This window comes from Mustelus asterias, chromosome 11 (assembly GCF_964213995.1).
Source record: "Mustelus asterias chromosome 11, sMusAst1.hap1.1, whole genome shotgun sequence".
Classification (NCBI taxonomy): Eukaryota; Metazoa; Chordata; class Chondrichthyes; order Carcharhiniformes; family Triakidae; genus Mustelus; species Mustelus asterias.
In genome coordinates, this window is record NC_135811.1 from 9,132,760 (window position 1) to 9,159,243 (window position 26,484).

Below are 26,484 nucleotides of genomic sequence, written 5' to 3' on the forward strand. Positions count from 1 at the left end.
TTCACTTGGAAGGTTATGAACCTTTGGGATTCTTTTCCCCAGAGAATGGAGGAGGCAGGATCATTGGATATGTTGAAGGTAAATAGATTATTTTCCAACAAGGGAATCGAAGGTTATCGCGGGAAGGCAGACTGTGGAATTGAGGCCATAATCCAATCAGCCATGGTCTTATTGAATGGCAGAGCAGGCACGAAGGGCTGAATGGCCTGATTTGTGTGTTGATATGGTATGAGACTGCCCCAGGTGAGGAACTGGGAGCCTCTGGAGATGTACCAAAGTAAGAGTCTGAGCATTCAGGAAAAATAGTCGGAGGAAACGGGATTTCTGAAACTCCAAACTGCTTTAATTTCTCAAATAAAAGCAGTATTTTAAAACAGTAAACCTGAAACTGTTCCTTACCGAGGCCTTGCCCTGAAAGGAGGTGATGCATTTCTGCCTCACAGCGCCAGGGACCCGGGTTCAATTCCCGGCTTGGGTCACTGTCTGTGTGGAGTTTGCACGTTCGCCCCGTGTCTGCGTGGGTTTCCTCCGGGTGCTCCGGTTTCCTCCCACAGTCCGAAAGACATGCTGGATGGGTGGACTGGCCATGCTAAATTCTCCTTCAGTGTACCTGAACAGGTGCCGGAGTGTGGCGACTAGGAGATTTTCACAGTAACTTCATTGCAGTGTTAATGTAAGCCTACTTGTGAGTAATAAATAAACTTTAAATTAACTTTAAAACATCAATTGTGAAGTAATTCAACTTTTTCTTTTAAATCATTGACAATCAGATAATCTCACCAAGGGGTTATGGGGAAAAGGCAGGAGAATGGGGATGAGAAAAATATCAGCCATGATTGAATGACAGAGCAGACTCAATGGGCCGAGTGGCCTAATTCTGCTCCTATGTCTTATGGTCATTCCCGGCCCACACCAACAGGTGAAGAGATCCAATCTTCCATATCCTAATCTTTCTAGAATGAATGCTGATCTAACTGAGTGGTGGATGTGATTCCATATATTGACAGGAGCCTGCAGCCTGCCGGGGGATGCTGAACTTTAGAACTTGCCAACTCTGTCAAATTTGGTCAGTGATAGAACTATAGAATCCCTCCTGTGCAGAAGGAGGCCAGTTGGCCCATAGGGTCTGAGTCTCTGAAAGAGCATCTTACCCAGGCCCTCTTTCCTATCCCCCCCTTCCCATAACCCCGCACATAGATAATCCATTTAACCTACATTTCTTGGCACTCTAGGGGGAGGGAATGGCCTAGACTATTAATCCAGAAATTTGGAACCTGGGTTCGAATCCCCCCACAGCAGATGATGGAATTTGAATTCCATAGCATAAAAAAACTGGAATTGAGAATCGACCGATGACCATGAAACCATTGCCGATTGTTGGAAAAGCCTGATTCACTAATGTCCTTTAGGGAAGGAAATCTGCCGTCCTTACCCGGTCTGGCCTACATGTGAATCCAGAGCCACGGCAATATGGCTGACTCTCAACTACCCTGGGCAGTTCCCACCCAGAGGAAACCCACGCAGACATGGGGAGAACGTGCAAACTCCACAGTCACCCAAAGCCGGAAGCGAACCCAGGTCCCTGGCGATGTGAGGCAGCAGCACTAACCATTGTGCCACCCCTGGCTGCGATAATTGAGTGCAGCAAAGCCCATTAGCTTGTCCAAGTCTCCCAATTGCATTGGAGAAGTGTGAAAATGTAATGAGATGCTGTAAATACAGTGTGCGGATTGAAAGCAGCAAAGTGGCAGGACAGTGTAGGGGTAGGTGTTAAGCACGTCTCCCTATTGTGTATGCTTCTTTTTGGTATCCAAATAAACGCAATCAACAAATTGTGAGATAAATTGGAATCAGCCCCATAAACAGGACACGGGTTCAGTGCCAGCTTTGGGTGACTGTCTGTATGGAGTTCTCTCTGTGTCTGCATGGGTTTCCTCTGGGTGCTCCGGTTTCCTCCCACACTCCAAAGATGTGCAGGTTAGGTGGATCAGCCGTGCTAAATTGTCCCTTAATGTCCCAAGAAGTGTAGGTTAGGGGGATTAGCGGGGTAAATACATGGGGTTACGGATATGGGGCTGGTGTAAGATGCTGTGTTGGAGAGTTGGTGCAGACCCGAAATGGTCTCCCTCAGCTCTGTAGTGATTCTATGATGGCATATGGGTCAGACACCTCAATCTCCAAAGAGGGATTACTCCTATCTCCCACTATTATTATACTTCTGTTTCCTGCCCTTTATTCTTGATGCTTTTGCCAGAGGCATATAGACTGGTCCCAATGTTCTGATGCTCTCACTGGGCTTCAGTGTCCCATGCCCATTCCCTTGGGATTGAGATTGATCTAATCCTTCGGGTCCCACCTTGGGAATGTGAAGATTAGTTATCCCAGTGAATTTGTGAAGATACTGGGATGCAGGGCCCAGGCCTATTCTGGTACAATAGACTGGGGGTTCCTGCATTTACAGTGCTTTATAGGGCAGCAGAACGTCAAGGCCATTCAGCTCAGTAATACCTGTGGCTTTTATGGATCAATCCCACACACATTGATTCCAGAGATGGGGGGGGGGGGGGGTTTGTCATCGGGAGACTGGACAGTTTAGGCCGATACTCTCTGGAATTTAGAAGAATGAGGGGAGATCAAATTGAGGTGTACAAGATGATAAAAGGTATGGATAAAGTAGACGTGGAGCGGATGCTTCCTCTTGTGGGGCATTCTAGGACGAGAGGTCACAGTCTTAGGATAAGGGGCAGCAAATTTAAAACAGAGTGGAGGAGAAACTACTTCTCCCAAAGGGTTGTGAATCTGTGGAATTCGCTGCCCCAAAGTGCGGTGGATGCTGGGACAGTGAGTAAATTTAAGGAGGAGTTAGACAGATTTTTAATTGGTAACAGGTTGAAGGGTTATGGGGAGAAGGCAGGAAAATGGGGATGAGGCGCATATCAGCCATGATCGAATGGCAGAGCGGACTCGATGGGCCGAATGGCCTAATTCTGCTCCTATCTCTTAAGAAACATAATCCCTTTCATTCTCAAAACATCAAATTATTTTTCTATGAATAAAATATGCATTCAGTGTCCACGGAGGCTGCCAAGATGTATTGATATAAAGGGAACAAATTCTACATCTCCGATGCCCATGTCCTCAATTTCCATGAGGTTTGAGGAATTCGGGAAGCACAGTTGCATAGCAGTGTTAGTCCCTGTAGAATCCCAATCCCCCCTCCACCGTCACAGAACATGTGAAGAAATTCCCAGGAAAAAAAACACTCATCTGAGATCCATTGAAGAGGATTGAAGGTTCTAAATGCATGAACAATATTGCTCGATTTTGTGTCTATTTTCTTCCTGGGAGGGATATTGAGTGTCTATGAAGGTAGGGTATAACGTTGGCATGGTTAGTGGGGGTTGGGAGGAAAGAGTTGATGAAATAATTGGAGATTGGGGCAACTTGGCGATAAACGCTGGCCAGCCAGCAATGCCCATGTCCCATGAATGAATTTTTAAAAGATTAATTTTGAATAGAGCAGGATCGATGAGCTTTCTTGTGTACAATAAGCTGGTAATGTTTGTGAGGAAACAGGAGGAGAATGCTGGAACAGATGTCACTGACTGGCTGTCACTCTCCCAGTATCAATATAGCAACAATTCCTTTGTCTATTCAAACCCATTGTCTGTTGCTTTGACCTTTCCCAATGACTTTCAGTATTGCAGAAAAAAAGAGACATGCCATCCAAGCTTTAGTCTTGCACTCATCAGGATAGTTTGCAAGAATTTAAAGGGGCAGCAACAAAATGAGAAGGGAGTGCTGATTGGTTGGCAAGAGGACTCTGGTGGATGCGTTGCCATGGAGAATGCATCATGGAGCAGTTAACTGCCCAGCTTCACTCAAATTCACACTAGGCCAATCGACTCTGGTCGGGCTGTCTTTGTAGCACATTTGCCTTTCCTTATCATTTTAACAATAGCATCCTGTGTTTATATAGCGCCTTAAACTCAGTCTCCCAAGGTGCGTCATAGATGTGTAATCAGACAGTTTGGCACCAAGTCATGTAAGGAGATATTCGGATAGGTAACCAAACTGGCAATGCTCAAGAGGTGGAGAGGAAGGAACAGCCTGTTCCGAAAGCGAGTGGCCTTTGCTACCAAATAAACCTGTTGGACTTTAACCTAGTGTTGTTAGACTTCTTACAATGCTCAAGAGATCAGAATTAAAGAAACTTGGGCGGGATTTTCTGCCACGCTCGCCCCAAGACCAGAAAATCCTCCCCAAGGTCAACGGACCTTGTTTACGATTTGCATAGATGATTTGGAGTTGGGGACCAAGTGTAGTGTGTCAAAGTTCGCATGTGACACTAAAATAAGTGGTAGAGCAAAGTGTGCAGAGGACGCTGAAAGTCAGCAAAAGGATATGGATAGTCTAAGTGAGTGGGCGAGGGTCTGGCAGATGGAGTACAATGTTGGTAAATATGAGGTCATCCATTTTGGTAGGAATAACAGCAAAATGGACTATTATCTAAATGGTAAAAAATTGCAGCATGCTGCTGTGCAGAGGGACCTGGGTCTTTGTGCATGAATCACAAAACGTTGGTTTGCAGATGCAGCAGGTAATTAAGAAGTAAATGGAATTTTGTCCTTCGTTGCTCGTGGGATGGAGTTTTAAAAACAAGGACGTTATGTTGCAGCTGTATAAGGTGCTGGTGAGGCCACACCTGGAATACTGTGTACAGTTTTGGTCTCCTTAGTTGAGAAAGGATATATTGGCACTGGAGGGTGTGCAGAGGAGATTCACTAGGCTGATTCCAGAATTGAGAGTGTTGGCTTATGAGGAGAGACTGGGGCTATACTCATTGGAATTCAGAAAAATGAGGGGAGATCTTATAGAAACATTTAAGGTTATGAAGGGAATAGATAAGATAGAAGCAGGGAGATTGTTCCACTGGCAGGTGAAACTAGAACGAGGGGCAGAGCCTCAAAATAAGGGGGAGCAGATTTAGGACTGAGTTGAGGAGGAACTTCTTCATCCATAGGGTTGTGAATCTGTGGAATTCCCTGCCCAGTGAAGCAGTTGAGGCTACCTCATTGACTGTTTTTAAGGCAAGGATAGATAAATTTTTGAAAGGTAAAGGAATTGAGGGTTATGGTGAGCGGGCGGGTTAGTGGAGCTGAGTCCACGGAAAGATCAGCCATGATCTTATTGAATGGCGGAGCAGGCTCGAGGGGCCAGATGGCCTACTCCTGCTCCTAGTTCTTATGGTCCTGCCCGGCCCATTACGATTCCCGTGGCAGACGGGATGGGAAAATTCTGCCCGAGTTTTCAGAGGTTTGTAGGGCAGGTCACAAAGATGAGGGTGAGCGCAGCCATGGAGGATTGTGATAGCTTTTGACCAATTTCTCTTTGTCAGAACTGAGCCTCTTCTCTCTGTTCATCTTGCCAAGCTGAGCATCTGCCTTGTCTCTCAATGTGGTGATGATTTTTGTACCTTGCATCCGCGCTGATCGTTTTACCCCGTTCGTCCTGGCTCATGCTCTTGGGGGTGAAAATTGAGAAGAATTTGGGTGGTATTTCAAACGAGTGTCCAATCTTTCACAGGGAACGAGCATGAGGCATCTGCCGACGTTGCCTCGGAGATGGGCGGCAGGAGACTGAAACGCCGGTATTTCTGGGAGTACAGCGACAGTCATGTCACGCCCAGCAAGCAAGAACGGACCCTGCAGCCTTCTGAATGGGACTGCTCCACCTTACCCAGTAATGTTTATCAGAAGGAGAATGGCGTCGGACAAGGTGAGAATGAAACCAATGGCATGGTGGTGGACAACCATGAACATTCTAATGCCGCAAGACAACTTTGCTTTTCGTCCGATATACTTTTGGGAAGCATCTTCGGATATTTCCTTGCATCATGGGTACAACATAAATGCATGTTGCTGTTTGGAAGGGAATTGAGGGAAATGGGGAATGGGTGTGAAAGTGGAGTTGTTGGCTGAAGACTCGCCCATGGTCTCATTGAATGGGAGAGCGAAGGCTCGAGGGGCTGTATGGTCATTATCCTGTACTTGCGTAACAGTTGGGATCTCCATCAGAATGAGCTCTCGCTAAGCAATGATGAGTGAAATGACGGAGGTTGAGGGGCGACCTGATAGAAGTCTACAAGATTATGAGGGGCGTGGACAGACTGGATGGTGAGAAGCATTTTCCCAGGATGGAAGAGTCAATTACTAGGGGGCATAAGTTTAAGGTGCGAGGGGCAAGGTTTAAAGGAGATGTACGGGGCAAGTTGTTTTACACAGAGAGTAGTGGGTGCCTGGAACTCGCTGCCCGGAGAGGTAGTGGAAGCAGATACAATAGTGAGTTTTAAGGGGCGTCTGGACAAATACATGAATAGGATGGGAATAGAGGGATATGGTCCCCGGAAGGGTAGGGGGTTTTAGTTCAGTTAGGCAGCATGGTCACTGCAGGCTTGGAGGGTCGAAGAGCCTGTCCCTGTGCTATAATGTTCTTTGTTCTTTGTAATTGGCAACTTAGTTCAATGAGTTCAAAGGCAGCCACAGGGAGATCATATTGAGAATTCAAGATGTTTAGGAAAATTAGCATAATTACAAAGTCCACAAGAATCAAAGTGGATTCAAGGTCAGAAGAGGTGGACAATCTATTAAAACATAGAACAGTGAATATTTCAAACAGACTGTTCTGAGAGGCATTGGCTTTGGAAACTTAAGAGGAAATTGGGTGTGTATTTGGTAGAAAAGATCCGATGTATGAGGAAGAAATTGTAAAAGTACAAGAGTTGGGAAATCACGTTGCAGCTATATAAAACCTTGGTTAGGCCGCATTTGGAGTATTGTGTGCAGTTCTGGTCACCACACGACCAGAAGGATGTGGAAGCTTTGGAGAGAGTGCAAAGAAGGTTCACTAGGATGTTATCTGGCCTCAAGCGGATTAGCTATGAGGAGAGGTTGAATAAACTAGGGCTGTTTTCACTGGAAAGACGCAGGCTGAGGGGAGACCTGACCTACAAAATTATGAGAGGCATAGACAGGGTGGATAGTCGGAAGCTTTTTCCCAGGGTGGAAGTGTCCCAGCTTGGGTCCTTAGACTATGACCCCCAGTTCTGGACACCCCCACCATCGGGGATATCCTTCCCGCATCTACCCTGTCTAGTTCTGTTAGAATTCTATAGGTTTCTATGAGATTCCCCTCTCTCGTTCTTCTAAACTCCAGTATGAAACATATGACCCAATATGCATTATCATTGCTATTTGGTTTTGTGATGAGCGGCAGGGTGGCACAGTGGTTAGCACTGCTGTCTCACAGCGCCAGGGACCCGGGTTCGATTCCCGACTTGGGTGACTGTGCGGAGTTTGGAAGTTCTCCTCATATCTGCGTGGGTTTCCTCCGGGTGCTCTGGTTTCTTCCCACAGATCGGAAGATGTGCTGGTTAGGTGGATTGGCCGTGCTAAATTCTCCCTCAGTGATCCCGAACAGGTGCCGGACTGTGGTGACTGGGGGATTTTCACAGTAACTTCATTGCAATGTTAATGTAAGCCTACTTGTGACTAATAAATAAACTTTAAACTTGTTATCAGGATAACAAACTGCCTTCCATTCTGTAGCCCAGCAGCATGCGTTGTTCCCGAGGCAAGACCGTTTTCTTGGCAGGATTATTAAGAGTTCCACTTTGCTATGGAGTATTTTATCCCCTGTGATCCAGGGCGGAGAATGGCGAAGAAATCCCGTCGCACGGATGTTGACGACCTGACGCCGAACCCGCGAAAGCTGCTGCACATCGGGGACGAACTGAAGAAACTCAACAAGGTAATTGATGACCTGACACCAGTGAACGAGCTGCCAGTGAACGCCAGACCACGGTCCAGAAAGGAGAAAAATAAACTGGCTTCTAGGTAAATAAAATCAGCGAGCAATTGGCTGAGTGGCATCAAGTAGATTGAATCGTTTTTCAGGCGCACACTCACTCCCTCAATGTGGTGTGTAAATGTTTTCAAAATACTGCCGTCGTTCTTGACTTTCCAAATGGGCCCGCTTGGGACGGCACAGTGGTTAGCACTGCTGCCTCACAGTGCCAGGGACCCGGGTTCAATTCCGTCTTGGCTCACTGTCTGTGTGGAGTTTGCACGTTCTCTCCGTGTCTGCGTGGGTTTCCTCTGGGTGCTCCGGTTTCCTCCCACACTCCAAAGATGTGCAGGTTAGGCGGATTGGCCATGCTAAATTGACCCTTAGTGTCAGGGGGATTAGCAGAGTAAATATGTGAGGTTATGGGGATAGGGCCTGGGTGGGATTGTGGTCGGTGCAGACTCGATGGGCTGAATGGCCTCCTGCTGCACTGATGGGATTCTATGACACATCCACCGAGCATGGACAGGAAGGCCAGAAAATACTGGTTTTGAGTTGTGCTTCCATCGGTGATTACATCTATTGGTGTTAAATCCCTTTGGGACGTCCTGAGGTGGAGCAAAGCACTCTGGAAGTACAAATCATAGAATCCCTACAGTGCGGGAGGAGGCCATTCGGCCCATTGAGTCTGCACTGACAACAATCCCACCCAGGCCCTATCCCTGTAACCCCACATATTTACCCCGCTAACCCCTCTGACACTCGGGTCAATTTAGTATGGCCAATCACCCTAACCCGCACATCTTTGGACTGTGGGAGGAAACCGGAGCACCCGGAGGAAACCCACGCAGACACGGGAAGAATGTGCAAACTCCACACAGTCAGTGACCCAAGGCCGGAATCGAACCCGGGTCACTGGCGCTGTGAGGCAGCAGTACTAACTACTGTGCCATCGTTCTGCCCCAAAATCTTTATTTCCTTCTCTCTAGACAGAGTAGGGGCCCTGGTGTCCTGACCAATATTTATCCCTCCATCAACGTCACAAAAACCGATTTTCTGGTCTTTATTATATTGCTGTTCAGGGCAACTTGCTGGATGAAAACCAGTTGCCACATTTCCTAATTTACGGTGACAACACTGACTACAGTTCAGAAAGGACCTCCTTGACTGTTTTGAGATGTCAGAGGGTCATGGAAAGTGCTACATAAATGCAAGCATTTTTAATGTCAGCAGATACATTGGAAAGGGCGAGAATAATTGTAGTTTTTTTTTTAAAAGAGTGGCAACTACCAGAAAGCAGTTCGCTTCTTATTACCACAGGTCGTTATCTCGCCATCCAGCGGAAACCCAAATCAATACCCTACCCATGTACCCTGAGAGAGATACAGCAAGGCTATTGACACCATCTGCCCAATGCCCAGCTCCTTGTCTACCTCTCAAGTTCTGTATTTTATTTTAAAATTATTTGGACATGAATGCAGTTGCCAAAGTCACACTGAGCACCCATTCTTCATCACCCGGTGACGGTGATAGTGATTCGGAGACAACTCTTTGATCAAGTGCTCCCTGTTGGACCCAACTGCAGCCCTAAAACTAAGACCCAGAAAGGGACTAAGTTACATTTCCAGAGTGATGTAGTCCATGATTCCTTGACGCAGGTGTAAACGGCACAGATATATTTTTGCGGGGGGAGGCGGGAGAAGAGATCTTGATCAAGTCTTAGTGAATGGCACGGTGGCACAGTGATTAGTGCTGCTGCCTCACAGCGCTAGGGACCCGGCTTCGATTCCCGGCTTGGGTCACTGTGCGGAGTCTGCACGTTCTCCCCGTGTCTGCGTGGGTTTCCTCCGAGTGCTCCGGTTTCCTCCCACAGTCCAAAGATGTGCTGGCTAGGTGCATTGGCCATGCTAAATTCTCCCTCGGTGTACCCGAACAGGCGCCGGAGTGTGGCGTCTAGGGGATTTTCACAGTAACTTAATTGCAGTGTTAATGTAAGCCGACTTGTGATACTAATGAATAAACAAAATAAACTTGATGAACAGGAATCCATTATTCCTAGGTACAAAGGGGAAAATTGAAAATAATCCAAAGATTTGCGGGTTAGATTGATTGGCCATGCTAAATTGAGCCTAGTTTTGGAGGGATTAGCAGACTAAATATGTGGGGTTACCAGGATAAGGTGGGATTGTTGTCGGTGAAATCTCAATGGGCCGAATGGCCGCCTTCTATACTGTAGGGATTCTATGAAGAGTTGCGCCCCCACCCCGTTCTGCTGCCCACATGGGATGGTTGTTTGGCAGTAGAGTACTGGAGATGTTTGATTGTGGTTGTGCCATTTTCTAGTCATGGTGAAAGATTTTCCAGGCTGCCTTGCGGGATCCAAAACTTTCAGCAAGCGCTTGGAGCCCAGACCCATCCCTCTATGCCTGTGGCAGATCCTGGCCTTTCTCCTAACCAGGCCTACTTAGCTGGTGATTAATGGACCTGCCACCCAGGCAGCATTGGTGGAAACTCTCAAATAAAGCAGCTGGCTCCACTGGAGCTGAGCCGGGAAAAACACTCGCAAGCCGGGCTCCCGCTCTTGGTTCGCATGTCAATCATAGAATCCCTACAGTGCAGAAGAAGGCCATTCGGCCCATCAAGTCTGCACCGACCACAATCCCACCCAGGCCCTATCCCCCGTAACCCCATGCATTTACCCTAGCTAGTCTCCCTGACACTAAGGGGAAATTTAGCATGGCCAATCCACCTAATCTGCACATCTTTGGACTGTGGGAGGAAACCGGAGCACCCAGAGGAAACCCACGCGGACCCGGGGAAAACGTGCAAGCTCCACACACACAGTCACCCGAGGCCAGGATCGAACCCGGGTCTCTGGTGCTGTGAGGCAGCAGTGCTAACCACTGTGCCGACCCTCCCCCCTTTTTGTTTCAATGTAAATCCTCCCCATGTGGCTCGGGTACAGGAAGTGAGAAAGGTAGGCGCCAATCCTATGCAAATCCACAACATTTTGGCAATGGGACCCTCCAGATCCAATATTGTTGAAATGAGCAGTGAAAAACAATCCCAAACTCAGCTGCTGTGACCATCTGTGGTCTGTTTTGTGAGGGGTTTGCCGCCTCTCGCTTGTTAACTTATGATGTCCAACACATTCCCTCCAGCATCTTTCCCCTGCTATGAGTGTAGAGGTCTAGTGTCTGTATATGATATCAAACAATCTAGTATTTATTATATACTGTTGTATACTCATGTTATATATCATGCTCTTGAATCACTGATATACATTTTATATACTCTTGTATCGCTTTGTGCGCTATATGAATCTATAATAATTGCATATATTTAAACAATGTACAGCCTCACTTGCAGGATGAATTGTTCTGTTAGAGCTCTTTTGTAAGTTGGGTATGCGTACTGTAATAATTGAATGACCTCTTCACGTAGTCATTCTCAGAGGTCGGGCTCCGAAACGTGGCGTTACATCATGTGCTTTCCCCTGTTACCCATTGCTTTCTCTTTGTGTGTGTGTGTGTGTGTGTGTATAGGGCCTGCAGACTAAAGAAGAAAGCACAACATGAGGCTAACAAAATCAAGCTGTGGGGTCTGAACACTGAGCATGGTGAGTTTATCCACCTCTGTGCTGCCAACCAAAGGTTTGTGGGGGAACATAAGAACTAGGAGCAGGAGTAGGCCATCTGGCCCCTCGAGCCTGCTCCGCCATTCAGTAAGATCATGGCTGATCTTTTCGTGGACTCAGCTCCACTTACCCGCCCGCTCATCATAACCCTTAATTCCTCTACTGTTCAAAAATGTATCTATCCTTGCCTTAAAAATATCCAATGAGGTAGCCTCAACTGCTTCACTGGGCAGGGATTCCACAGATTCACAATCCTTTGGGTGAAGAAGTTCCTCCTCAACTCAGTCCTAAATCTGCTCTCCCTTATTTTGAGGCCATGCCCCCTAGTTTTAGTTTCACCTGCCAGTGGAAACAACCTCCCTGCTTCTATCTTATCTATTCCCTTCATAATTTTATATGTTTCCATAAGATTCCCCCCCAATTCTTCTGAATTCCAATGAGTAGAGTCCAGGTCTACTCAGTCTCTCCTCATAAGCCAGCCCTCTCAACTCCAGAATCAACCTAGTGAATCTCGTCTGCACCCCCTCCACTGCCAGTATATCCTTTCTCAAGTAAGGAGTGTAAGACATACTGGGAACGTAATAATATAGAAATTTCCTTTCCATTCTTAATCTTCCAATCCAACCATCAATAACTTTGCCTCTTTCTTTTTGCACAGCCAATGAAATAAATAAATAAAAGAAGGTTAGATGGGTGGCACAGTGGTTAGCACTGCTGCCTTACAGCACCAGGGACCCGGTTCAATTCCCAGCTTGGGTCACTGTCTGTGTGGAGTTTGCACATTCCTCTCCCGTGTCTGCGTGGGTTTTCTCCGAGTGCTCCGGTTTCCTCCCACAGTCCAAAGATGTGCAGGTTGGGTGCATTGGCCATGCTAAATTGCCCCTTGGTGTCAGGGGGACTGGCTAGGGTAATTGCATGGGGTTGTGGGGATAGGACCTTGGTGGGATTATGGTCAGTGCAGACTCGAAGGGCTGAATGGCCTCCTTCTGTACTGTAAGATTCTATGAAAAAAATGCAGCTTTTGGAACAGAATCATAAAAAGCCCTAGAACATAAATTGGCCGTTGGATAGTTCTCTCGATCTTTGAGAAGTGACGCTTCTTGGCAGCTGATAATTCCATGTTCTAATCATTCTCTTTATCAACCTCCCCATTCATTTCTATTACTTTAAATGTGTGCTGCCTTGTTACCATCTAATTAACTAGTAAAAGCAGTTCTCATTGTGTCTCTTCATAGTTTTGAAGCTCCGTTTGGTTCTAATAAGAAAAAGAAGACTAAATTTTTCACATTCTCCCAGTAACTGCGTGGGTTTCCTCCCACACCCCAAACATGTGCAGGTTAGGTGGATTGGCCCTGCTAAATTGCCCCCTAAGGGTCCCAATATGTGTAGCTTAGGTGGATTAACCATGATAAATATGTGGGGATAGGGCAGGGGGAAGAGGGCCTGGGTAAGATAGAGTTATAGATGTTTAGAGCATGGAAACAGGCCCTTTGGCCCAACTTGTCCATGCCACCCTTTTTTTAACCATCTAAGCTAGCCGAATTGTCTGCGCTTGGCCCATAACCCTCTTTTTACCCATGTAACTATCTAAATGCTTTTTAAAAGGCAATATTGTACCTGCCTTTACTACTGCGTCTGGCAGCTTGTTCCAGACACTCACCACCCTCTGTGTGGAAAAAGTTGCCCCTCTGGACCCTTTTGTATCTCTCTCCTCTCACCTTAAACCTATGCCCTCTAGTTTTAGACTCCCCTACCTTTGGGAAAAAATGCTGACTATCTAGCTGATCTATACCCCTCATTATTTTGTAGACCTCTATAAGGTCACCTCTAAGCCGTCTACGCTCCAGGAAAAAAAGTCCCAGTCTATCCAGCCTCTCCTCATAACTCGAACTATCAAGTCCTGGTAGCATCCTAGTAAATTTTTTTTGCACTCTTTCTAGCTTAATAATATCCTCTCTATGGGTGACCAGAACTGTACACAGTATTCCAAGTGTGGCCTTACTAATGTCTTGTACAACTTCAACAAGATACTCTGTTGGAGATTCGGTGCAGACTCAATGGGCTGAATGGCATCCGTCTGTACTGTAGGGATTCTATGGTTCTTCAGAGCCTTCCTTTTGTAGTTGTATCTTTTCGCAATGCCACCTTTAATAATCTGTGTATCTGCATGCCAAAATCCCTTTGACCCATATCCTTAACATCTTGACATTCTTTCCCAATTCTTGCTTTCACAAAGTTTCACTAAAGGTTTATCTTTATTAAATTGTATCTTTCATCTATCTGCCCATTCTGTCAGCCTCCCCAGGTCCTCTTGTAGACATTTTAGTCGTCAACAGTTGGTTTCGACAAATGTCCTGTTATTTATATCCTAAGTCCTGCCGTTTTTCTGGAAGAAATTCTGCTATTATATAAAAAGAAATAATGGGTGTAAATCTGGTAGCTTGTCTTTCTTCAAGTAAATGTCAGCTTGGGTCTTTTGGTTGCTTCTGAGTCATGAGTTGTGTGTTTAAGCTTCAGTCCCAAGACTTGAGCACGTAATACAGGTTGACACCGCGGTGCAGCACTGAGGGAGTGCTGCGTTGTTGAAGTCTTTGGGGTGGAACTTTCTGGCCCTTCCCGCCGGCCGGATCTTCCGGTCCCATCGAAGGTGACCCCAGAGGCAGGATGGGTGAGCTAGACATCAGTGGGACTGGAAGGTCCCATCAACGACCAATGGCAAACCATCTCTGCCACCAGAAAACTAGTAAGAAGTCTCACAACACCAGGTTAAAGTCCAACAGGTTTATTTGGTAGCAAATACCATAAGCTTTCGGAGCACTGCTCCTTCGTCAGATGGAGTGGTTATCTGTTCTCAAACAGTGCAAACAGAGACAGAAATCAAACTGTTTGAGAACAGATAACCACTCCATCTGACGAAGGAGCAGTGCTCCGAAAGCTGATGGTATTTGCTACCAAATAAACCTGTTGGACGTTAACCTGGTGTTGTGAGACTTCTTACTGTGCTTACCCCAGTCCAACGCCGGCATCTCCACATCATGACCAGAAAACTAATCATGGGAGGGAAGGGTGTAGCAGAAGGTGGAAAATCTTGCCCTTTGAGTTAGGTTTACACCTGTCTGGTTTGGCAAACATTTCAGATCCTGGGGCAATATGTTGAAGATGAACTGAGTATGTTCTTGGTGTCCTGGCCAATAATGGCCAAAGTTTGGATCTGCCTCCCCTCATGGCCCCTTTGGAGAAACTTACTTTTGCCCAAAATGGCTGCCGTGTTTGCTTAGCTCAACAGATTAATTTGTTGCATATTTAATCAATTTTGTGACATTTCTGTTGGATCAGATAAGACCATGTGGAAAATGCAAGTGTTTTATTTCTCGTTAATTCTTGTTTCTTTTTGTCACAAGATAATTTACTTAAAGTTATTGTCGCAATCAAGCGGCAGATTGTTCAGCGGGTGGAGAGCAGTGATGGAACTGAAGAAGAGAGCATGACCGAAAAACTGGAGATACTCATGAAAGACACAATCGGTAAGAACCCGGCTGAGCTTTTGGTTTTGAGGGAGCCTTTAGCAGAGATGCCCATGAAACTTGGCTAAAATTTTAAGATGAAACTTTTTTTGTCTTCTCCATAAAGCTTTGAAAAGTCTGATCTAGTTTCAGTCGGGTTGGAATTTGCAATGCCACATACTTGGCAATTTATTGGTAGCTTTCTGTTGTTGCATTGAGATGTGGAATTGTCATAACGCTGCGAGTATCATCTTAAGAGGTTGAGACCAGGTAGCACGGTGGCACAGTGGTTAGCACAGCACCAGGGAGCCGGGTTCGATTCCCAGCTCGGGTCACTGTCTGTTTGGAGTTTGCACATTCTCCCCGTGTCTTTGTGGGTTTCCTACCAGAGTCCAAAGATCACAGAATCCCTTACAGTGCAGAAGGAGGCCATTCGGCCCATTGAGTCTGCACCGACCACAATCCCACCCAGGCCCTATCCCCCTAACCCCATGTATTTACCCTGCTAGTCCCCCTGATACTATGGGGCAATTTAGCATGGCCAATCCACCTAACCCGCACATGTTTGGAGTGTGGGAGGAAATCGGAGCACCCGGAGGAAACCCACGCAATCAAGGGGAGAACTTGCAAACTGTACACAGACGGCCACCAGAGGCCGGAATTGAACCCGGATCCCCGGCGCTGAGAGGCAGCAGTGCTAACCACTGTGCCACCCAAAAATGTGCAGGTTAGGTTGATTGTCCGTGCTAAATTGCCCCTTAGTGTCAAGGAGACTAGCAGGGTAAATACATGGGGTTACGCGTATAGCTGGGATTGTTGTCGATGCAGGCTGGCCACCTTCTGCACTATAGGCATTCTATGGCTGCACCTGAAGAGGGAGATTTAAAAAAATGTATTCATGGGATTTGTCTTCGCTGGCAAGGCTAGCATTTAAAATCCATCTCTAATTATCCTTGAGAAAGTGCTGGTGAGTCGCTGCCTTGAAACGCTGCGGTCTTTATGGATTATAGTTCTTTGTAGTGGCTTGTGGTGGTTAGTTAGCTGTGGTGCTGAAGTCGTATATAGGCTGGGTAAGAATAACAAGTCTCTTTCCCTTGAGGAGTTTAGTGCACCTGTTGGGTCTTCAACATCATTGCTAATGCTAGCTTGTTATTCTAGATTAATTGAAATTAAGTTTCCCAGGTTTCAGAATGGGATTTGAATTTGTTGAGTATCTCCTCTGCTGCTGGAGCTCTGCGAGCTCACTCATTTATTCACAGTGGTTAGCACTGCTGCCTCACAGTGCCAGGGACCCGGGTTCAATTCCCGGCTTGGGTGACTGTGTGGAGTCTGCACATTCTCCCCTGTGTCTGCGTGGGTTTCCTCCCACACTGCAAAGATGTGCGGGTTAGGTGGATTGGCCATGTTACATTGCCTCTTAGTGTCAGGGGGATTACTAAGGTAAATGTATGGGGTTGTGGGAACAGGACCTAAGTGGGATTGTGGTTGGTACAGACTTGAGCTGAATGGCCTCCTTCTGTACTGTAGGGATTCTATGAGTTCACTAAAATCCTTCAGCAAATCTGCTGCCCTTACCTGTGTGACTATATATCTCAGAACACCAGGTTAAAGTCCAACAGGTTTATTTGGTAGCAAAAGCCACTAGCTTTCGGAGCGCTGCTCCTTCGTCAGGTGAGTGGGAGTTCTGTTCACAAACAGGGCATATAAAGACACAAACTCAATTTACAAAATAATGGTTGGAATGCGAGTCTTTACGGGTAATCAAGTCTTAAAGGTACAGACAATGTGAGTGGAGAGAGCGTTAAGCACAGGTTAAAGAGATGTGTATTGTCTCCAGACAGGGCAGTTAGTGAGATTTTGCAAGCCCAGTCAAGTCGTGGGGGTTACAGATAGTGTGACATGAACCCAAGATCCCGGTTGAGGCCGTCCTCATGTGTGCAGAACTTGGCTATCCATCTCTGCTCAGCGACTCTGCGCTGTCGTGTGTCGTGAAGGCCGCCTTGGAGGACGCTTACCCGAAGCGAAGGAGCAGCAAGCGCTGCGAAAGCTAGTGGCTTTTGCTACCAAATAAACCTGTTGGACTTTAACCTGGTGTTGTGAGACTTCTTACTGTGTTTACCCCAGTCCAACGCTGGCAACTCCACATCATAACTATATATCTATCAGGGTGGCACAGTGGTTAGTGCTGCTGCCTCACAGCGCCAGGGACAAGGGTTCAATTCCCAGCTTGAGTCACTGTCTGTGTGGAGTCTGCACATTCTCCCCGTGTCTGCGTGGGTTTCCTCCGGGTGCTCTGGTTTCTTCCCACACTCCAAACATGTGCGGGTTAGGTGGATTGGCCATGCTAAATTGCCCCTTAGTGTCAGGGGGATTAGCAGGATAAATATGTGGGGTTACAGGGATAGGGCCTGGGCGGGATTGTTGTCGGTGCAGGCTCAGTGGGCCAAACGGCCGCCTCCTGTACTGTAGGGATTCTAGGATATGACCAATCTTTGATATGGAGTTAATGCAGGCTGCATATCAATCATTCTCAGCGACTGTATGATTGGTTATTTGGTATACTAAGATAAAAGTAATTGATTGTGTGGTTTGCTTCTGAATTGTTCCAAGATGGAAGGTGCAATAAAATTCAGGTACCACTGGTCCGGGTGGCCTGCCCCGGATTGTTCTTGATGCTATCCTACAAGAATCGTAGAGTAGTAACTGCATAAAAGGAGGCCATTTGGCCCATTGCATCTGTGTGGCTCCCTACAACTCCACTCGTCTCACTCCCTTGTCTTTTCCCCGTGGTGCTGCCATCTTTTTTTTCTCCAACTTCCTTTTGAAAGTCACAGATGAATTTGCCTCCACCGCACTCTCAGGCAGTGCATTCCAGGCCTGAACCCCTGGCTGCGCTTTAAGGAAAGACGTTTTCCTCGTGCCATCTCTGGTTCTCTTGCCAATCACCTTAAATCAGTGCCCTCTAGACCTAGACCCTTCCACCAATAGAAACAGTATTTTTTTCCCCTATTTACTTGGTGTCCTGGGATGCATCGGTTAGAGGGGATAGCCGGGTAAATATTTGGGATGACGGGGTTAGGGCCTGGGTACGATTGTTGTCGGTGCAGGCTCGATGGACCAAACGGCCTCCTTCTGCACTGTAGGGTTTCAATGATTTCAACTGTCTCCAGACATCTCATGATTTTGAAGTAGAAATGGTCAAAAGTTTCAGGTTTTTAGGTGTCCAGATCACCAGCAACCTGTCCTGGTCCCCCCATGCCGACACTATAGTTAAGAAAGCCCACCAACACCTCTACTTTCTCAGAAGACAAAGGAAATTTGGCATGTCCGCTGTGACACACTCCAGCTTTTACAGATGCACCATAGAAAGCATCCTTCCTGGTTGTATCACAGCTTGGTATGGCTCCTGGTCTGTCCAAGACCGCCAGAAACTACAAAAGGTTGCGAATGTAGCCCAATCCATCACGCAAACCAGCCTCCCATCCATTGACTCTGTCTACACTTCCCGCTGCCTTGGCAAAGCAGCCAGCATAATTAAGGACCTCACACCTCATTGGACCTCTCTTCCTCCACCTTCTGTTGGGAAAAAGTCTGAGGTGATGTACCAACCAACTTCTTCCCTGCTGCTGTCAACTTTTGAATGGACCTAGCTCGCACTAAGTTGATCTTTCTCTACACCCTCGCTATGACTGTAACACTACATTCTGCACTCTCTCCTTTCCTTCTCTATGAACGGTGTGCTTTGTCTGTATAGCGCGCAAGAAACAATACTTTTCACTGTATGTTAATACATGTGACAAATCAAATCAAAAAGCTGCAATCCAATTTTCTCTCGGCCACCTTTTCTCTTCAGGGGAGCCGCCTTTGCCACTCTGTCCATGTAACTGAAGTCCTATGTCCCGGTAGATACTTTCTGCATCCTCTCCCATGCATTCGCATTTGAAACGCACATATGCTATTCATGTGCTCCCTGGCCAACCTCTAATTACAATAACGCTGAGGTCAGTTGAAGGCTAATTACTCTGGGAACATTCGGCACTCAATTAAAAGGCATTTTCTGTTGCCGGGCCAGGCTCTCCGGGGCTTTGCAATGATTGGTTGCTCTCTACCCGCCTCTCTACTCCCCCGTCACCAATCACGAGCACTGTTGCTGTGACTGCCTGACCTTTTTCAAGGGTAGTGAACGGTGACGGAATTGCAGGCGTAAAACTCTCACTTCTTTGGGAGAACATTGCACTTGCGGACCCAATGAGTGATCACAATTTCTTTGCGAGTAACTACTCAAACTGAGTAATAAATAATCTGCTAATTTGGACCATTTAAATTGCAACACCAGATGCACTTTGGACTCTGATGACATGGTTCCACCCTATAGATCACGTGGTGAAACTTGCAGTCAGCACTACACTGAGTAACTGATCAAGTTATTACACCAGCAGTATAACTGCTTCCATTTCCACATGATTAACTGCCATGTTTAGAGGTTACGCTTGTTTCAATACACAAAATACTTCATACCTTTGGATTATTCTCTCTAAACTATCAGAGTTTAAAATCATCAACAACCTTCATGTGCTCAGCTGCAGAGTTAAAATCAGTCTCTGGGGTGGCACAGTGGTTAGCACTGCTGCCTCACAGCGCCAGGGACCTGGGTTCAATTCCGGCCTCGAGTCACTGTCTATGTGGAGTCTGCACATTCTCCCCGTGTCTGAGTGGGTTTCTGGGTGCTCCGGTTTCCTCCCACAGTCCAAAGATGTGCGGGTTAGGTTGATTGGCCATGCTAAATTGACCCTAGTGTCAGGGGATTAACAGGGAAAATATGTGGGGTTATGGGGATAGGACCTGGGTGGGATTGTGGTTGGTGCAGACTTGATGGGCTGAATGGCCTCCTTCTGCAGTGTAAGGATTCTATGATTCTTTTTAAATGATTTGTTATTTAATATTGGATTAGAGAAAGGCCAAGTGGGATTCTTTAACCTCCTGTCCTGCCTTATTTATTTATTTGTGTGTGTCTCAAGTAGGCTTACATTAACATTGCAATGAAGTTACTGTGAAAATCCCCCTAGTCGCCACACTCTGGCGCCTGTTCGGGTACACTGAGGGAGAATTTAGCATGGTCAATGCACCTAACCAGCACGTCTTTCGGACTGTGGGAGGAAACCGGAGCACCCGGAGGAAACCCACGCAGACACGGGGAGAGTGTGCAGACTTCACACAGACAGTGACCCAAGCCGGGAATCGAACCCGGGTCCCTGGCGCTGTGAGGCAGCAGTGCTAACCACGGTGCAGAGAATATTAATTCAGATCCCACCATGGCAATTTGAAAACCGTGATGACCAAAGACTGGTAACATTGGCGGCCATGGCTGAGTGCATAATGCTCTTGCCTCTGAGTCGGAAGGCTGTGGGTCCAGTCCCTGCTCCAGACACCAAATCTTGGCTGGCACTCCAGAGCGGTATTGAGGGAATGCAACACTGTTGGAGATGCCATCCATTCTGATGAGGCATTAAACCATGGCTTTGCCTGCTCTCTCCAATAAATGTAAAAGATCCTGTGGTCACTATTCCAAAGGGACATTCTTCCTGGTTGTTGTTTATCCCTCAATCAGCACTCCTTGTACAGGTTATCAGGCCAGTATCTCATCACTGACTGTGGGAGGTTGCTGTGTATAAATTAGTTTCCTACAGTACAACAGTGACGACATTTCAAATGCACCGCATTGGTTGTAAAGCGCTCTGGGACATCCTGAAGTTGTTACTATAGAAACAGAAACCCTATTTTTTATTGACCATGAACCTGCCGGGTTGTCAATTTAAAAACCCAAATGGTTCACAAATTAAGAAAACATTTTTAGCTGAAATGTAGCTCCAGTCCCACACCAACTGTGAACTGTGTTATGAAGTGGCTAATTCGCAGGCCACTCAATTGTATCGTAGCGCCAGGGAGAATACCTCACGGATCGCAGTGGGCTAAAGGGGGGGGGGAAGAGTTGGGCCAGCATTTATTGCCCATCCCTGAGGGCATTGAAGAGTCAACTACATTGCTGTGGCTCTGGAGTCACATGGAGGCCAGACCGGGAAAGGACGGCAGATTTCCTTCCCTAAAGGACATTAGTGAACCAGATGGGTTTTTATGACAATGGCCATCAGTAAATTCTTAATTCCAGAGTTTTATTGAATTCAAATTTCACCATTTCTATGACTCTGTGAAGCATTTAGACAGTTACATGGATAAAATGGGTATGGAGGGATATGGGCCAAACAAGGGCAATTGGGTCTAGCTTAGTCGATTTTTTTTTTTTTAAAAAGGCCGACATGGACAAGTTGGGCCTGTTTCCATGCTGTAAATCTCTGTGACTCTCTCTGCTGTGGTGGGTTATGAATCTGGGTCCCCAGACAATTACCCGAGGTCACTAGATTACTAGTCCAGTGACAATACCACTGCGCCACCACCTCCCTGTGGTACGTCTTGATATTGAATATTGTAAGGGGGAGGTGTGGGGGGGAGATTTGATATTGAATGTTTCGTTAACGTTCCTTTTCCTCGTGGATATTTCGCTCTGTGCAAGATTGAATTTTGAGACTTGATTTTGATCTGTCAATGGGCGGCACGGTAGCACAGTGGTTAGCACTGCTGCTTCACAGCTCCAGGGTCCCGGGTTCGATTCCCGGCTCGGGTCACTGTCTGTGTGGAGTTTGCACATTCTCCTCGTGTCTGCGTGGGTTTCCTCCGGGTGCTCCGGTTTCCTCCCGCAGTCCAAAGATGTGCGGGTTAGGTTGATTGGCCAGGTTAAAAATTGCCCCTTAGAGTCCTGGGATGTGTAGATTAGAGGGATTAGCGGGTAAATATGTGGGGGTAGGGCCTGGGTGGGATTGTGGTCGGTGCAGACTCGATGGGCCGAATGGCCTCCTTCTGCACTGTAGGGTTTCTATGATTTCTATGACTGGGGAACTTCACGGTCCTGTGGTTTGTAGGCAGATAAGGAAAGCGTGCACTGGCTTCGATCTGAAGAAACCTGAGAAATTAAAGGCTCCGGGGGGGGTGATTTTCACAGAATGGAAAGGGGAGAAATGTCGAGGCTCACGTGCTCTGTGCTGGGACTGCTCTTGCCCTGTGGGAAGCGACAGTCGACATTGCAATGGAAGATTCTGGTATTTGATCGGCAGATTGGACACGCAGACAAATCTCTCAGCTGTTTCCAGTGCTGATGAGTTGACGAGAGGACAAGACAGGCCAGATGATTAGCGATAATCTCTGCAACAGAGCTTCAACTGTCTGATTTCCTCTAGTTTGAGGAATGATCTTTCTCATTCCCCTAGCGATGAGGGGGATGTTAATAATTGTGATGGAAAATATAGCGTTTCAAAGCGGCCTTGTAATTATTCTTAGAGTTGAGATTAAAAGTGCTTAATGCTCTTGTATAAAGGAGGAGGGGGTGGTGGGGAGAATCCTTTTTCTTTTCTGAGGTGCAAGGGTAATTTTTCAGTTGAAAATCAACTGTTGGAACGATCCGGGCCAGATACGAATCATTGTTTAAAAGCAAAACACTGCGGATGGCTGGAGTCTGAAAAAAAACCCCAGAAAATTCTGGAAAATCTCAGCCAGTCTGACAGCATCTGTAGAGAGAGAATAGGGCCAACGTTTTGAGTCTGGGTAAGGGTCACACCCCCTTCCCAGATCATTGTTTCGCTGCCATGTATTAACTTGCTCCTCTCCTGTACTGAATATGTCCAGGCTGATTTGGTGATAGCTCTAGGTTGCCACTGCCATGTCCAAGCACAGTGGGATGACACAGTGGTGAGCACCGCTGCCTGACAATGCCAGGTTCCCAGGTTCAATTCTGGCCTTGGGGGAGTGTCTGTGTGGAGTTTCCCCGTGTCTGCGTGGGTTTCCTCCGGGTGCTCTGGTTTCCTCCCGCTCCAAAAATGTGCAGGTTGGGTGGATTGGCTATGCTAAATTGCCCCTTAGAGTCAGGGTAAATTAGTGGGGTTATGGGGATAGGGCCTGGGTGGGATTGATGTTGGTGCAGACTTGATAGGCCGAATGGCCTCCTTCTGTACTGTAGGTATTCTATGATTCTATTCTTTGATACTTATCTGCCGTGGTGGGATTCAGACCCAGAGCATTACCCTGGATCTCTGCATTACTATTCCACTGACAATACCACTCACCAGCATCTCCACCACGGCCTATATGTAAGTGTCCTGACAGAGCGGTTACAATCACACCCCCTTCCCAGATCCGTCTCCACACATACTCCTCGACCTGCCTGGCACCTCCAGAATATTCTGGGATTTTTTTCATTAGTTTTGTTTTGAATGAATGAAATGTTTTCTATATCTGAATGAAACATAAAGTTAAAAGTTTATTTATTAGTCACAAGTCAGGCTTACATTAACACTGCAATGAAGTTACTGTGAAAATCCCCTAGTCGCCACAATCCGGCGTCTGTTCGGGTACACTGAGGGAGAATTTAGCATGGCCAATGCACCTAACCAGCATGTCTTTCAGACTATTTACTAGGATGCTACCAGGACTTGATAGTTTGAGTTATAAGAGGCTGGGTAGACTGGGACCTTTTTTTCCCCTGGAGCATACAAGGTTTAGGGATGATCTTATAGAGGTCTACAAAATGAGGGGCACAGATAAGGTAGTCAACATCTTTTCCCAACAGTAGGGGAGTCTAAAACTAGAGGGCATAGGTTTAAGCTGAGAGGGGAGAGATACAAAAGGGTCCAGAGGGGCAATTTTTTCACACAGAGGGTGGTGAGTGTCTGGAATGAGTTGCCAGAGATATTTACAGAGGCGGGTACAATTTTGTCTTTTAAAAAGCATTTAGACAGTTACATGGGTAAGATGGGTATAGAGGGATATGGGCCAAACGCGGGAAATTGAGACTAGCTTAATGGTAAAAACTGAGCGGCATGGACAAGTTGGGCCGAAGGGCCAGTTTCCATGCTGTAAACCTCTATGACGATATGGGTAACCGCGGAGGAAACCCACGCAGACATGAGGAGAACGTGCAAACTCCGCACAGACAGTGACCCGGGTCCCTGGCGCTGTGAGGCAGCAGTGCTAACCACTGTGCCACCGTGCCGCCCATCTGCTCCTGTGCTCCGTTGCCGTGCTTGACTCTTGTGTCTTGTGTTGCAGGGCGCTCAGTGGCAGGTCAGACGTCGGAATTTGTGAACAATGTCCTCGAGAAGGCGTCGGCTGGAGAGTCAGCGGGTGGACTGAGCTGACCATCGCGAGCGCCGTCCTCAGCCCGAAACCTCTGCTTAACGACGGGATGTTATTAAACAGCAGGAAGAAGAAGGGGGGAAAGAAAAACAAAGAGGCACTATTTCCGCAGTACCCATTCCCTTGCTGCCTGTATTTTCTCTGTGGTGTTTGGCAGGGGGAGGTGGGGGATGTGTTTCTGAATTTGACTTCACCCACTTATCCACAACCCCCCCTCCCCACCCCACATCCCCTGCCCATCCCCACTACTGTGGCCCCCCCCCACACTCCTCAATGTTAGCATGCCTGGGGTATTCGCTATGTGCCAATCTGTGTTAGGGAGGAAAGATCCCAGGACAATTATGGGGTGCTTACAGTGATGGCATTAAATGGCACAAGTCAATGTCGTCGATTTGGTAAGAATAGCAGATCGCTATTTTATTTCTTTTCTGTCTTTCAGCGAGTGGTTGAGTAAAGAGGCTACATTGGTCCGGAGATGTGGCACAGTTGTTGCTGTGATGCACTCAAGAGAGTCCTGTAGCTTCAGGAATTATTCTAGCGATGCCAGGAAGCAAACTCTCTCCGGAACGTGCCAGCTTTCTTTGAACTCTTTGTGATTCATTTTCCAGATTTTGACCATCCTTTTATTTAAGGAGAACTGTTGTTTTTCGCAGTAAATGTAGTGTTTTCTAACCCTCCCTCCAAAAATGCTATCTTGGGAACTACGGGGGGGGGGGGGGCACGGGCGTGTTTCTGGAGGAAGCTTTCAGTGACGGAGGGTCCAAGGTGAGGGAGGGGGGTGGGGGGGGGGGGGGCAACGTGGCGTTCGGTCAAGAAAAGAATCGGTGATTTATCACGGATCGAATTGAGCCACAAATTCAGACTTTGTTCAATGAATACTGTGAACTGGGAATTCTCTGGCCCTCTGTAGTTCCTGTGATTTAATATTTTATAATAATGAGCACTTTAACTTTGCAGAAAAAATCGAGGAAAAAAGTATCGCTTTTACAGGCGTCGGGGTGATGGACTATTTTTTTTTTTCAGGGGGTGGGGGTTTGGGAATAGGGGGAAATTTCCAAATAAGATTTAGTTACTGACAGTTTGTATAGTCCTGTGAGCGAGAGGCGGTGAAGATGGGAGGAGATGCAAGATGTACTTGAGGACAATGATGAATGTGCATTTTGGCAACAAAATTCTCCTCAGCTGCAGAATACTTTACATTTTTTTTGTTGTTGTTGTGTTAAAATTAGCAGAGGTTGACTGATGTTGAGGTGGAATGAGTGTCCCACGTCATGGGAGATCCACCAACTCCACCCTCCCCCCACCCCCTGCCCCCCCCCCCCCCACCGGTGTCCTAATTGCATTTTCAAAGGCCTACTGCTCTGGTGCTTTGGGGAACTGGCCCCAGGCTCCGACGGCCGATACTGTGGAATTGGAACTAAGCAAGCTCCACAGCTGGCAACCCATCCCTCGGGGCCGGAAAGAGAGGAAAACAGGGCCTGGGCCAGCGACTGCCTGGATTCTTCCCGGTGGCCCACCCACTCTCCTTCTCCCCCTTGGGGAAATAGCCCATCCACACATCCAACCTCTCTGGTTCTATGAGGGTGCAGAGCCAGAGGGAGCAACTGGAACCCATGGATACAAATTCCAGTAACCTCAAGTCAATACCATGAGGTAGGGAATTGGAAGAGGACTGGGAAAGACCAATTTTGAGTGGGGGTGCAGTTGCTTATAAAATCGTCATTACCGATGCTTTGTTTTCTGGCTGAATTTGTGTAAAGGCCCCAGTGCCTGAGAAACATGCACCAGGGCTGACTGGGATGGGTGGTGTTGGGGGTGGGGAGGCGGGGGCAGGGTGGGGGCGGGGGGATGGAGGCGATGTCTGAAAATACTGGCAGTGGCCAGATACAGTGGCCTTATCTGTTCTGAAAGCCTTAAGGTGGCCACAGGTATGGTTCTTGGGTATTTATGGTATTTAATGGGTGGCACAGTGGTTAGCACTGCTGCCTCACAGCGCCAAGGACCGGGTTCGATTCCAGCCTCGGGTCACTGTGCAAAGTCTGCATGTTCTCCCCGTGTCTGCGTGGGTTTTCTCTGGGCGCTCCGGTTTCCTCCCACAGTTCAAATGTGTGCGGGTCAGGTGGATTGGCCATGCTAAATTGTCCCTTAGTGTCGGGGGACTAGCAGGGTAAATACGTGGGGTTACAGGGATAGGGCCTGGGTGGGATTGTGGTTGGTGCAGGCTTGATGGGCCGAATGACCTCCTTCTGCACTTTAGGG

At 47.2% G+C, this 26,484-nt stretch overlaps 1 protein-coding gene across 6 annotated transcripts in view; it reads left to right on the forward strand.

Annotated features, from left to right (window-relative positions):
- LOC144500355 (CREB3 regulatory factor-like) overlaps window positions 1–26,023 on the forward strand; it is a 126,388-nt gene extending 100,365 nt beyond the window's left edge. For 5 of the 6 annotated variants that reach the window (XM_078223111.1, XM_078223112.1, XM_078223114.1 and 2 more), the window contains 5 exons: window positions 5,587–5,778; window positions 7,706–7,895; window positions 11,391–11,464; window positions 14,884–15,006; window positions 24,139–26,023. In XM_078223111.1, the coding sequence (XP_078079237.1) occupies window positions 5,587–5,778; window positions 7,706–7,895; window positions 11,391–11,464; window positions 14,884–15,006; window positions 24,139–24,227 (668 nt within the window). In that variant the 3' untranslated portion in view covers window positions 24,228–26,023. The remainder of the gene's footprint in view (window positions 1–5,586; window positions 5,779–7,705; window positions 7,896–11,390; window positions 11,465–14,883; window positions 15,007–24,138) is intronic. The other variant, XM_078223116.1, reaches the window with a different exon arrangement.
- The last annotated feature ends 461 nt before the right edge of the window (window positions 26,024–26,484 follow it).